Genomic DNA, 12,061 nt, shown 5'->3' on the forward strand with positions numbered 1-12,061 from the left:
CAGCTCATGTCTTGGGTGACCTGGATTGGGTGCAGGCAGCAGCCTCTCCCTGCCAGCAGTGCCCAGCTCAGGGGTACAGACCCCATCCCCACTCTACCCAGTCACCCTCCATCCCCTCCCCATGGCCCAGAGGTGCCCCACGTGCCCTGTACCAATGGAGTGGCTCCAAGGAATGTGACCAAGAGCTGGCAAGGTCAGCAGCTCACAGCCAGCATCCTTCTGGGCCCCCTCCTGATGCAGATATCCTGGGGAAGGAGGTGGATGTGCAGTGGTGGGAGCAGCTGCCCCCAAGCTCTGCATCAGGACAGCCAGCCCAGTGGTGCTGCCAAGCTGGCACCAGTCCCCACCCCAGTGCCACAGCTCAGAGTGCCATGGGGTGTTAAAGCCTTGCTGGATGGAAGGACAGTGAATGAGCCCAGCAGTGTGGGGACACCCTGGGGAGCATCACTCCAGGGGGCTGGGACTGTGCTGGGCCAGGCAGGGCCCTGCTGCTCTCCCAGTGAGGATGTTCTATGTGCCACAAGGTGGCTGTGAAGCCCCAACAGGCCTTGACCCTCTCATACCAGTCCAAATCCCCAATGGATATCAGAGCTGGGCAGATGAAGTGATTCACCCCAGTTCAACATCACCCAAAGCAGGAGTTTCTGGGGCTGGGGTCTCCCAGGACAGTCCTTTCTGCCCACCTCTCTCAAGCCTTGTTCTATAAGAGGGACAAGACCCCAAACTTCCCTACATAAACCCAAACTGAGCTTTACCCAGGGGATCAGCACCCTTGGGGCCACTCCCATGGGGAGTCTGAAGGCCAGGGCAGGCAGGGTGACCCCCTCCCCCCTCCCCTCTCCCCACACCTCTGCCATTCTCATTTAGAGCAATTTCTTCACGAATTCTTTGTGGTTTAATTGGGTTTTGCCATCCCTGTCCCTGGAAGAAGCCTCCAGGAGGGACAGAGGAGGCTGCTGACAGGCTCAGGGGGCAGTTCCTCAGTGTGCCCCTGCTCTTTGAAGGGTGATGGTTCATGTACCAGGGTCAAAGGAGACCTGCAGTGGTTTTGGGGCACCTCATGTCCCCCAGCAGATATTTAGGCAGCACTTGTGCCTGGCAGGAGGGCAAGTAGCTGGCTGGGGCACTTAGTGCCATGGTCTGGTTGGTTGGCCAGGGCTGGGTGCTAGGTTGGACTGGCTGAGCTTGGAGCTCACTTCCAGCCTGGCTGATCCTATGAGTCTGTGCCTACTCCATGTCAGCCCCAGGAGGGGACATCCCCATCCTGCTGCTGGGGCCCCTTCCTTGTGTGGCCTCCCTGGGGAGCAGCTGCCAGGCTGGCCAAGGGCAGATTTGGGGGTGTGTGTGCCGAGGGGTATGGGCAGAGGGTGGGCAGATTTGGGGGGGTGTATGTTGAGGGGTATGGGCAGAGGGTGGGCAGATTTGGGGTGTGTGTGCTGAGGGGTATGGGCAGAGGGTGGGCAGATTTGGGGGGTGTGTATGCTGAGGGGTATGGGCAGAGGGTGGGCAGATTTGGGGGTGTGTGTGCCGAGGGGTATGGGCAGAGGGTGGGCAGACTTGGGGGGGTGTGTGCTGAGGGGTATGGGCAGAGGGTGGGCAGATTTGGGGGGTGTGTATGCTGAGGGGTATGGGCAGAGGGTGGGCAGATTTGGGGGTGTGTATGCTGAGGGGTATGGGCAGAGGGTGGGCAGATTTGGGGGTGTGTGTGCTGAGGGTATGGGCAGAGGGTGGGCAGATTTGGGGGTGTGTGTGTTGAGGGGTATGGGCAGAGGGTGGGCAGATTTGGGGTGTGTGTGCTAAGGGGTATGGGCAGAGGGTGGGCAGATTTGGGGGGGGTGTATGTTGAGGGGTATGGGCAGAGGGTGGGCAGATTTGGGGGGGTGTATGTTGAGGGGTATGGGCAGAGGGTGGGCAGATTTGGGGGTGTGTGTGCTGAGGGGTATGGGCAGAGGGTGGGCAGATTTGGGGGTGTGTATGTTGAGGGGTATGGGCAGAGGGTGGGCAGATTTGGGGGTGTGTGTGCTGAGGGGTATGGGCAGAGGGTGGGCAGATTTGGGGTGTGTGTGCTGAGGGGTATGGGCAGAGGGTGGGCAGATTTGGGGGGTGTGTATGCTGAGGGGTATGGGCAGAGGGTGGGCAGATTTGGGGGTGTGTGTGCTGAGGGTATGGGCAGAGGGTGGGCAGATTTGGGGGGGTGTGTGGTGAGGGGTATGGGCAGAGGGTGGGCAGATTTGGGGTGTGTGTGCTAAGGGGTATGGGCAGAGGGTGGGCAGATTTGGGGTGTGTGTGCTGAGGGGTATGGGCAGAGGGTGGGCAGATTTGGGGGTGTGTGTGCTGAGGGGTATGGGCAGAGGGTGGGCAGATTTGGGGGGGTGTGTGTTGAGGGGTATGGGCAGAGGGTGGGCAGATTTGGGGTGTGTGTGCTAAGGGGTATGGGCAGAGGGTGGGCAGATTTGGGGTGTGTGTGCTGAGGGGTATGGGCAGAGGGTGGGCAGATTTGGGGGTGTGTGTGCTGAGGGGTATGGGCAGAGGGTGGGCAGATTTGGGGTGTGTGTGCTGAGGGGTATGGGCAGAGGGTGGGCAGATTTGGGGGTGTGTGTGCTGAGGGGTATGGGCAGAGGGTGGGCAGATTTGGGGGTGTGTGTGCTAAGGGGTATGGGCAGAGGGTGGGCAGATTTGGGGGGGTGTGTGCTGAGGGGTATGGGCAGAGCCCTGAGGGGTGCCTGGGTGCAGTGCCCACGGGCAGGTTGCGTAAGGCAGGAGGGGATTGGGAGGGATTACAAGGAGCAGGCTCAGGCTGCCTGATTCTTGTTTCTAAAAGGAGCTCTTAAGCTGCTGTTGTTTTCCCAGCACTTGGGATTAGGGCTGAGACATGTGGGATGGCTCCAGGCTCCCCCACCACGGACCCTACAACCAACCCTCTGCCAGCCCACGGCCCCCCACCAGCCTGGCTTCCATCTGTTAGTGCCAAGCATGAGACTAAAACAGGGCTGGGAGGTGACTGCCCCTCCCTGGCTACCCCAAAACACCCCACATCTCCAGGAAAGGCATTAGGGGAGTGGGGTTCACCATGGCCCCACGATTCATAGGCTCAGAGAATGGTCTGGGTTGGAAGTGACCTTGGAGATCATCCAGTTCCAGCCTCCATGCCATGGGCAGGGACATCCCCCAGCAGACCAATAGATGTGGGGGGAGTCAGTCCTGGCTGGGGTGCTGCAGGGGACCCTTTGGGTGCTTCCCCCCCCTCAAGCTGTCTCCTCTCTTGCAGAGATCATGCACGATGTGATCCGGAAAGTGAAGAAGAAGGGGGAGTGGAAGGTGAGCACAAACGCTTGGTGGGGTCAGGAGAGGAAGAGGAGGAGGAGGAGGAGGGAGGGTGAGGAGGAGGAAGCAGAGCAGGGGGTAGATGTGGGCAGGGAGGTGCCAAGGGTGGGGAAAGGCTGCTCCCTGCTGCTCTCACACAGCCTCTGTGCCCAGGTGCTGGTGGTGGACCAGCTCAGCATGCGCATGCTGTCCTCCTGCTGCAAGATGACCGACATCATGACGGAGGGCATAACCAGTGAGTGCCAGCCCCCAGCCACCTCTCCCAAAGCCAAACCCTCCCTCTCTACCAGGGCACCCCCCCAAAGGCATCTCCAGGCTGGCAGGAGCTGGTGGGAGGCAGTGGCACAGCCCACCTGGGATGCAGACATGCTGCCTCCCATCGCCCATGGCTGGCTGCTTCTGTGCCAGGCTGATGTTCCACAGCCTTGCTCCTTGGCTGCTGGGACTCCAAGCCCTTTTCTGCTGGCAGTATCTCAGGCTCAGGAGGAGACCAGGTGGTGTTTTATGTCAGCCCTATAAATAGTTCCCTGCAGCACTCAGGAAGGAGATGGAACCCCCTCAAAGTGTGTCAGGAGGTGTTTGGGCTCGTGGGTGGTTTCCCCAGCCTGGTGCCACCAGAGCACTACCCCTGTGCTGGCAAGGGCTGTGACAGTAACCCAAAGCAACAGCAGCACAGGAGCAGCACCCTCAGGACCTTGCTTGGTGGGGTCAGACACAGCCCCAGCAGGGCACGACAGGGCTGGGATGAGGTGGGGACAGCTCCTGGGTGTGCACAACAGGGCTGGGATGAGGTGGGGATAGCTCCTGGGTGGGCACAGCAGCACTGGGATGAGGTGGGGACAGCTCCTACCCCAGCTCCTGAGTGGGCACAACAGAGCTGGGATGAGGTGGGCACAGCTCCTGGGTGGGCACAACAGGGCTGGGATGAGGTGAGGATAGCTCTTGGGTGGGCACAGCAGCGCTGGGATGAGATGGGGATAGCTCCTACCCCAGCTCCTGGGTGGGCACAACAGGGCTGGGATGAGGTGGGGACAGCTCCTGGGTAGACAGAGGTGAATGGTTGGGAGTGTTCTGGGCACAGAGGGGTTGGCAGGCCTGGTCCTGTAGTGCCATGGGCCATCCAGCAGCCCCCATAGCCCCCTGCCCCTGCCCACACCCATCCCTGTTTCCCACCCCCAGTTGTGGAAGACATCAACAAGCGCCGGGAGCCGCTGCCCAGCCTGGAGGCTGTTTATCTCATCACCCCCTCTGAGAAGGTGAGGGCACAGCTTGGGGCACGGGGACACTGCTTCTGACTGGGGATGGGTTGGGGGATGCCCTCTCTGGGATGACATCTTGGCTCCAGTGAGGCCACTGGGGTGGTGGTGAACCGGAGGTGCAGAGCTCACCCTGTGCCAGGAGGGTGGGCACAGGGTGACCTCGATGAGATGTCCGTGGTGCCACCCTGCCCAGCCCAGCTGGTCCCTTCTCTCTTGCAGTCCATCCACTCCCTCATCAATGACTTCAAGGATCCCCCCACCTCCAAGTACAGAGCTGCCCATGTCTTCTTCACTGACTGTGAGTACCAGGGTGTGGCAGCTCCCACCCCTCTTCCCAGGCATCCCTAATCCCCATCTCCCCACTGGCATCTCCTGGGCAAAACGAGAAGGAGCAAACCATGGGCCCTACCTGGACCTGTTCCTGTGTGATCTGCTTTAGGTGATCCTGCTCTGGCAGGAGGGTTGGACTTGATCTTCAGAAGTCCCTTCTAACCCCTCCCACTCTGTGATTCTGTGACAGCCTTGTCCTGCCCATGGCACTGGGTGGTTTCCACCAACTGCTTCCAAAGGGCTGGCTGAGTCACTGTGCCCCCTGGCAGTGCCACAGGCAGCCAGCCCTCCTCCAGGAAACAACCAGCATGAAATGCCTGTCCCTAAAACATCTGGGCCTTGAGGGTGCTGAGGTGCTGAGCTACCTTCCTCCTCCTCGTCCTCCTCTTGCAGCCTGCCCTGATGCCCTCTTCAATGAGCTGGTGAAATCCCGAGCTGCCAAGGTCATCAAAACCCTGACTGAGATCAACATTGCCTTCCTGCCCTCCGAGTCCCAGGTGAGGCTGGGCTGGGCACCATCCCCACGGGTGGTCCAGGGGGGGTGGGATGGCAGAGAGGCACTGCAGGTCCTTCTCCAGCCTGTGGGGTTTGTGTAAGAGGCTCTCAGCCTCTCTGCCAGGCTGGCTCCTTGCCTCCAGTCCAGCTCCTCTCCCTGTCTGCTTTGATCACTTCTTGAGGCTGATCCTGGGTGGGGATTTATCAGGCGCTGCAGCCTGGCCCTGTGCCAGCAGCTGCCTTGGCTCCCTCTGTGCCCCTCCCAGCATGGGCCCCAGCCAAGGGTATTGGCCCAGTGACATCTGCCCCTGATGGAGACAGGGAAGGACAGATGCCACGGACCTGCCTGGCGCTGTTAACCCTTCAAGCCTCAGCCTTTCTGGGGAGGCAGTTGGGCAGTGGATGACCTCTTGGCATCACCACAGGTTGCCAGCCTGGCTTCTGGGCTTTACTGGTGGCACAGCAGTGGAGCAGTATGTCCCCTCTTGGCCCTGGGTCTCCAGTTCCCTGTCTGGGAGCAAGTGACTGCTGTGGGCAGGGGATCTCCAGTATCCTCTGCTCTCCCTGGGTGGGGCACACATGGGTAGAGACCATGCCATGCAGCAGGTGACTGCTGTGGGCACAGGTCTCTTGCCCCCTCTGCTCTCCCTGGCTGGGGGCACACATGGGTAGAGACCATGCCATGAAGCAGGTGACTGCTGTGGGCACAGGAGGTCTCCTGCTCCCTCTGCTCTCCCTGGGGGGGGTCACATATGAGTAGAGACCGTGCCATGAAGCTGAGGAAGGTGTCCAGAGCTGGCAGACAAAAGCCCAAGATGCCCTCGAGCATCACTGAACTCCATGAGCCTGATCTCAGGCTCAGCTGAGGACCTTCACCTGGGGTTGAATTCGGCTTCCAAACCCACTGGGGCATCCTGCAGGGCTTCTCTCCTCCAGACACCCCTCTGAGTGCATCCCTTCTAACCTGCCTCCTGCTGCACCTCCCAGGTTTACTCCCTGGATTCAGCAGACTCCTTCCAAAGCTTCTACAGCCCCCACAAGGCCCAGATGAAGAACCCCATCCTGGAGCGCCTGGCCGAGCAGATCGCCACGCTCTGTGCCACGCTGAAGGAGTACCCAGCCGTGCGGTACAGGGGGTAAGGGCACCCACTCCCAGCGGCCTGCCCTCTCCACCACCAGCCTGGTGGAGCTGAGGCCATCCCCAGCATGGGGCCTGTGCTGTGTCTGGTGCTGGTGAGGGCATGGGGACAGAGGAGGTGGCAGAGTGGAGGAAGCGGTGGGATGGAGAAGGTGGTAGGGTGTAGGAAGTGGTGGGGATGTGGGATGGAGGAGGTGGTGGGGTGGAGGAGGTGGTGTGAAGTAGGATGAGGAGGTGGTGGGATGGAGGAGGTGGTGGGATGGAGGAGGTGGTGTGAAGTAGGATGGAGGAGGTGGTGGGATGGAGGAGGTGGTGGGATGGAGGAGGTGGTGGGGTGGAGGAGGTGGTGTGAAGTAGGATGGAGGAGGTGGTGGGATGGAGGAGGTGGTGGGAAGTGGGATGGAGGAGGTGGTGGGATGGAGGAGGTGGTGGGATGGAGGAGGTGCTGGGAAGTGGGATGGAGGAGGTGGTGGGATGGAGGAGGTGCTGGGAAGCGGGATGGAGGAGGTGGTGGGATGGAGGAGGTGCTGGGAAGCGGGATGGAGGAGGTGGTGGCATGGAGGAGGTGTTTGGAAGTGGGATGGAGGAGGTGGTGGGATGGAGGAGGTGTTGGGAAGCGGGATGGAGGAGGTGGTGAGGTGAACAGACATCTGTGCTCGGTGTGGAAACAGGCTCAGACTTGGTGATGCTCTGGAGAGCAGGAGTGGGTTGGAGAAAAAGCTGCAGGTGGCAGCAAGGCAAAATGGAGCATTCAAAAGAGAGGTGGAAATGGGCAGCAAAACCTGCTCAGATCCCTCCTCTCCTACAAGCCAAGGGCGTGGGGCAGGGAAACCAGCAGCTCCTCCTGTCCCATGCTGGAGAGAGTCATCTGTCCTGGAGAACTGACCTCTGCTCCTGCTTCCAGGGATTACAAGGACAATGCCATGCTGGCACAGCTCATCCAGGACAAGCTGGATGCCTACAAGGCTGATGAACCCACCATGGGCGAGGTGAGCGGGCACTGTGCTGGCAGCCCTGTAGGAGGATGCTTGGGCGATGCCTCTCTCCTGAAGTCCTGCTCCAGCTCTGCCACACCACAGTCACAGACCCCCAGCAGAGACCCTAAAATGGCCTCATCTTCCCCCGGGCCCCCTGCTGATGGCTTCCCTGGCTCTGCAGGGTCCGGACAAGGCTCGCTCCCAGCTCCTCATCCTGGACCGTGGCTTCGACCCCGCGTCCCCTGTGCTGCACGAGTTGACCTTCCAGGCCATGAGCTACGACCTGCTGCCCATCGAGAACGATGTCTACAAGTGAGTGTGGCCCCAGGAGCCCAGCCCTTGGGCAGGCTGTGCAGTCAGAGCCTCAGCATCCTTCCATCACCACATAGGCTGGGAGAAGCCATTCCTGCCTGCAGCCTGGCAGGGCTGGTGCAACCTGATCTGGGTGAAGATGTTCCTGCTGACTGCAGAGAGGTTGGGCTAGGTGACCTTTAAGGGTCCCTTCCAGCCTGGATAGTTCTATGGTGACCTTTAAAGGTCCCTTCCAACCCAACCTAGTCTGTGATGCACAAGAAGCTTTCTTAGCCTTCAACTCTTGGGCCTCGCCCAGCAGTTCACACCAGCAGGCAAGATATGCATATGACTGGCTAGGGCTGGGGGCTAGGTTGGACTGGATGATCTTGGAGGTCTCTTCCAACCTGGTTGATTCTATGATTCTAAGAGCCAAGGAGATCTGCTACCTCCTTACACCACAGTGCACCTCAGCAAGAGGACCTTGTCCCCCCCCAGCCTTGTTCCCACCCTGACACCCCCGTCCCTGTTGGCAGGTATGAGACGAGCGGCATCGGGGAAGCTCGGATCAAGGAGGTTCTCCTGGACGAGGACGATGACCTGTGGGTCACCTTGCGCCACAAGCACATCGCTGAGGTGTCCCAGTGAGTGTTCCCTTGGGCAGCTTGCCAGCTGGGTAGGATGCTGGCTTGGCATTGTCCTCTACCCTGCTGCTAGAGTTCCCTCCCTGCTGACGGCTCTGCCCTCCTCCTCTTCTCCCCAGGGAGGTGACTCGGTCCCTGAAGGAGTTTTCTTCAAGCAAGAGGATGAACACGGGTGATAAGGTGACCTGACTCTGCCCAGCCAGCTGAGGATGGGCGCCCAGGGGGTGGAGGAGTCTCCTGGGGCACCCAGTGGACCAAGCCCAGAGAGTGGTGGTGAATGGTGCCACATCCAGCTGGCAGCTGTCACCAGTGGTGTGCCCCTAGGATCAGTGCTGGGCACAGTCCTGTTCAACATCTTTATTGGTGATCTGGACCAGGGGGTTGAGTCCTGCATCAGTAAGTTTGCAGATGACACCAAGCTGGGAGCAGCTGTGGAGCTGTTGGAGGGGAGCAGAGCCCTGCAGAGGGACCTGGCCAGGCTGCATGGGTGGGCAGAGGACAATGGGATGAGACTGAACAAGGCCAAGTGCAGGGTTCTACACTTGGCCACAACAACCCCAAGCAGCACTACAGGCTGGGGCCAGAGTGGCTGAGAGCAGCCAGGCAGAGAGGGAGCTGGGGGTGCTGGGAGAGAGGAGCTGAAGCTGAGGCAGCAGTGCCCAGATGGGCAGCAGAGCCAATGGCATCCTGGGCTGGCTCAGGAGCAGTGTGGGCAGCAGGACAAGGGAGGTTCTTGTGCCCCTGTGCTCAGCACTGCTCAGGACACACCTGGAGTGCTGTGTCCAGTTCTGGGCTCCTGAATTGCAGAGAGCTGTTGAGGTGCTGGAAGGTGTTTGGAGAAGGGCAGCAAGGCTGGGGAGGGGCCTGGAGCAGAGCCCTGTGAGGAGAGGCTGAGGGAGCTGGGGGTGTGCAGCCTGCAGCAGAGGAGGCTCAGGGCAGAGCTCATTGCTGTTTGCAGCTGCCTGCAGGGAGGCTGTAGCCAGGTGGGTTTGGGCTCTTCTGGCAGGCAACCAGCAACAGAATGAGGGGACACAGTCTCAAGCTGTGCCAGGGCAGGTCTAGGCTGGATGTTGTTAGGAAGTTGTTGTCAGAGAGAGTGATTGGCATTGGAATGGGCTGCCCAGGGAGGTGGTGGAGTGTCTGTGGCTGGAGGTGTTGAAGCCAAGCCTGGCTGGGGCACTTCGTGCCATGGTCTGGTTGACTGAATAGGGCTGGGTGCTAGGTTGTGCTGTCTGAGCTTGGAGCTCTCTTCCAGCCTGGCTGGTTCTATGATTCTATGCTTCTGTGATTCTCTGCAAGGGGCTGAGTGTGCTCAGGTCCCCGATGCTGTTGGGTGCTGGGCTCACACCCTAGGCCGTGGGAAGACACTGCACTGTGAGGGTTGGCTTGCTCCCAGCACAGGGGTTGTGACCATCCCACAGCAGCAGCCTTTGTCCCCAGCTGGTTCCCATCCTGACACCCTACCCTGGTGACAGTGAGTGGCAACAGCATGTAGAAGTGACCAGAGGCTGAAAGCACCATCTCAGCCTCAGCCAAGCACGTCTGGAAGATGGTCCTCAGGACATTTCTCCTCCTGAAAAGCCTCAAGCCCCTCCCTGCTCCTCATCTGCTGTGAAGGAGACCCAGCAATGCCACCAGGCCCACCATGAGGGGCTTGCATGGGGAAAAACGTCCTTGACAAGAGTCATCCTCACCCTGCTCACAGTCCCTGAGTCTGAGAGGGTAAGTGACTGTGTCCCCTTCTCTTGCAGACCACCATGAGAGACCTGTCCCAGATGTTGAAGAAGATGCCACAGTACCAGAAGGAGCTCAGCAAGGTATGAGGAGCAAGGGGGGGGATGTCCCTGCAGAGCTGCTGAGGCTGAGCCTGAGGATTGGGCCGTGGCAGCTATCCCTGGAGGGTCCCTAGCCATGGGTGGGGGCTGAGGACATGGTGGTGGCATGGAAACCACCAGCACTGCGAGGGTGAGCAGACTGCTTGTGTCTCCCCAGTACTCAACCCACCTGCACCTGGCTGAGGACTGCATGAAGCACTACCAGGGCACAGTGGACAAGCTCTGCCGAGTCGAGCAGGTACCAACTCCCCCAGCCCACATCCCCACCGTGGGCACAGCCTGGGGCCAGCAGCTCCTGCCCCACAGCTCAGCACTGAGCCAGGGAGGGGTGGAAGTGTGATGAGCAGCTGTGTTCCCTGCAGGACCTGGCCATGGGCACTGATGCTGAAGGTGAGAAGATCAAGGATCCCATGAGGGCCATCGTCCCCATCCTGCTGGATGGGAATGTCAGCACCTACGACAAGATCCGCATCATCCTGCTCTACATCTTCCTCAAGAACGGTGAGCAGGGCACCTGGGCAGGGGTGGGCAAGACATGTGGGCAGCTCCAGGTGGTAAACTGCTCAGGGCTTCAGCCAAGACAAGCCAGATGGAAAGGGTCAGCCCTGTCTCAGCGAAGTGTTGTCCTAAGGTGACAACAGAGGGGCTGCCTGCCTACTGGAGACATTTCTCAGGGGGACAGCACTCCAAGCTAGGAGCAGCTGTGGAGCTGTTGGAGGGTAGGAGAGCCCTGCAGAGGGACCTGGCCAGGCTGCATGGGTGGGCAGAGGCCAATGGGATGAGAATGAACAAGGCCAAGTGCAGGGTTCTGCACTTTGGCCACAACAACCCCAAGCAGCACTAGAAGCTGGAGCTGGGGCCAGAGTGGCTGAGAGCAGGCAGGCAGAGAGGGAGCTGGGGGCGCTGGCAGAGAGGAGCTGAAGCTGAGGCAGCAGTGCCCAGGTGGGCAGCAGAGCCAATGGCATCCTGGGCTGGCTCAGGAGCAGTGTGGGCAGCAGGACAAGGGAGGTTCTTGTGCCCCTGTGCTCAGCGCTGCTCAGGCCACCCCTTGAGTGCTGTGTCCAGTTCTGAGCCCCTGAATTCCAGAGAGATGTTGAGGTGCTGGAAGGTGTTGAGAGAAGGGCAGCAAGGCTGGGGAGGGGCCTGGAGCAGAGCCCTGTGAGGAGAGGCTGAGGGAGCTGGGGGTGTGCAGCCTGCAGCAGAGGAGGCTCAGGGCAGAGCTCATTGCTGTCTGCAGCTGCCTGCAGGGAGGCTGTAGCCAGGTGGGGTTGGGCTCTGCTGCCAGGCACCCAGGGACAGAAGAAGGGGACAGAGCCTCAAGATGTGCCAGGGGAGGTCTAGGCTGGATGTTGTTAGGAAGTTGTTGTCAGAGAGAGTGATTGGCATTGGAATGGGCTGCCCAGGGAGGTGCTGGAGTCTCTGTGGCTGGAGGTGTTGAAGCCAATCCTGTCTGAGGCACTTAGTGCCATGGTCTGGTTGGTTGGGCAGGGCTGGGTGCTAGGTTGTGCTGGCTGAGCTTGGAGCTCTTTTCCAGCCTGGCTGATTCTCTGTTTCTCCCTACTGCACTCCCAGGTATCACTGAGGAGAACCTGAACAAGCTGATCCAGCACGCTCAGATCCCAGCAGAGGACAGTGAGATCATCACCAACATGGCCCACCTCGGGGTGCCCATCATCACAGACGTGAGTCTCCAGCTGCCGCTGCCGCTCCCCACAGCCCTCACTGCTTCTCAGGAGGCCCTCAGCACCCATGTAGCCCCTGGGATGCC

General features: G+C 60.2%; 1 protein-coding gene across 2 annotated transcripts in view; it reads left to right on the top strand.

Moving 5' to 3' along the window:
* STXBP1 (syntaxin binding protein 1) overlaps positions 1–12,061 on the top strand; it is a 35,514-nt gene that overhangs the window by 14,545 nt on the left and 8,908 nt on the right. For both annotated transcript variants that reach the window (XM_064171571.1, XM_064171572.1), the window contains exons 2-15: positions 3,269–3,318; positions 3,478–3,559; positions 4,504–4,580; positions 4,803–4,881; positions 5,307–5,410; positions 6,396–6,544; positions 7,451–7,535; positions 7,705–7,835; positions 8,351–8,458; positions 8,578–8,638; positions 10,210–10,275; positions 10,451–10,531; positions 10,656–10,794; positions 11,866–11,975. In XM_064171571.1, coding sequence (XP_064027641.1) covers positions 3,269–3,318; positions 3,478–3,559; positions 4,504–4,580; positions 4,803–4,881; positions 5,307–5,410; positions 6,396–6,544; positions 7,451–7,535; positions 7,705–7,835; positions 8,351–8,458; positions 8,578–8,638; positions 10,210–10,275; positions 10,451–10,531; positions 10,656–10,794; positions 11,866–11,975 — 1,322 coding nt within the window. The remainder of the gene's footprint in view (positions 1–3,268; positions 3,319–3,477; positions 3,560–4,503; positions 4,581–4,802; positions 4,882–5,306; positions 5,411–6,395; positions 6,545–7,450; positions 7,536–7,704; positions 7,836–8,350; positions 8,459–8,577; positions 8,639–10,209; positions 10,276–10,450; positions 10,532–10,655; positions 10,795–11,865; positions 11,976–12,061) is intronic.

This window comes from Pogoniulus pusillus, chromosome 35 (assembly GCF_015220805.1).
Source record: "Pogoniulus pusillus isolate bPogPus1 chromosome 35, bPogPus1.pri, whole genome shotgun sequence".
NCBI lineage: Eukaryota > Metazoa > Chordata > Aves > Piciformes > Lybiidae > Pogoniulus > Pogoniulus pusillus.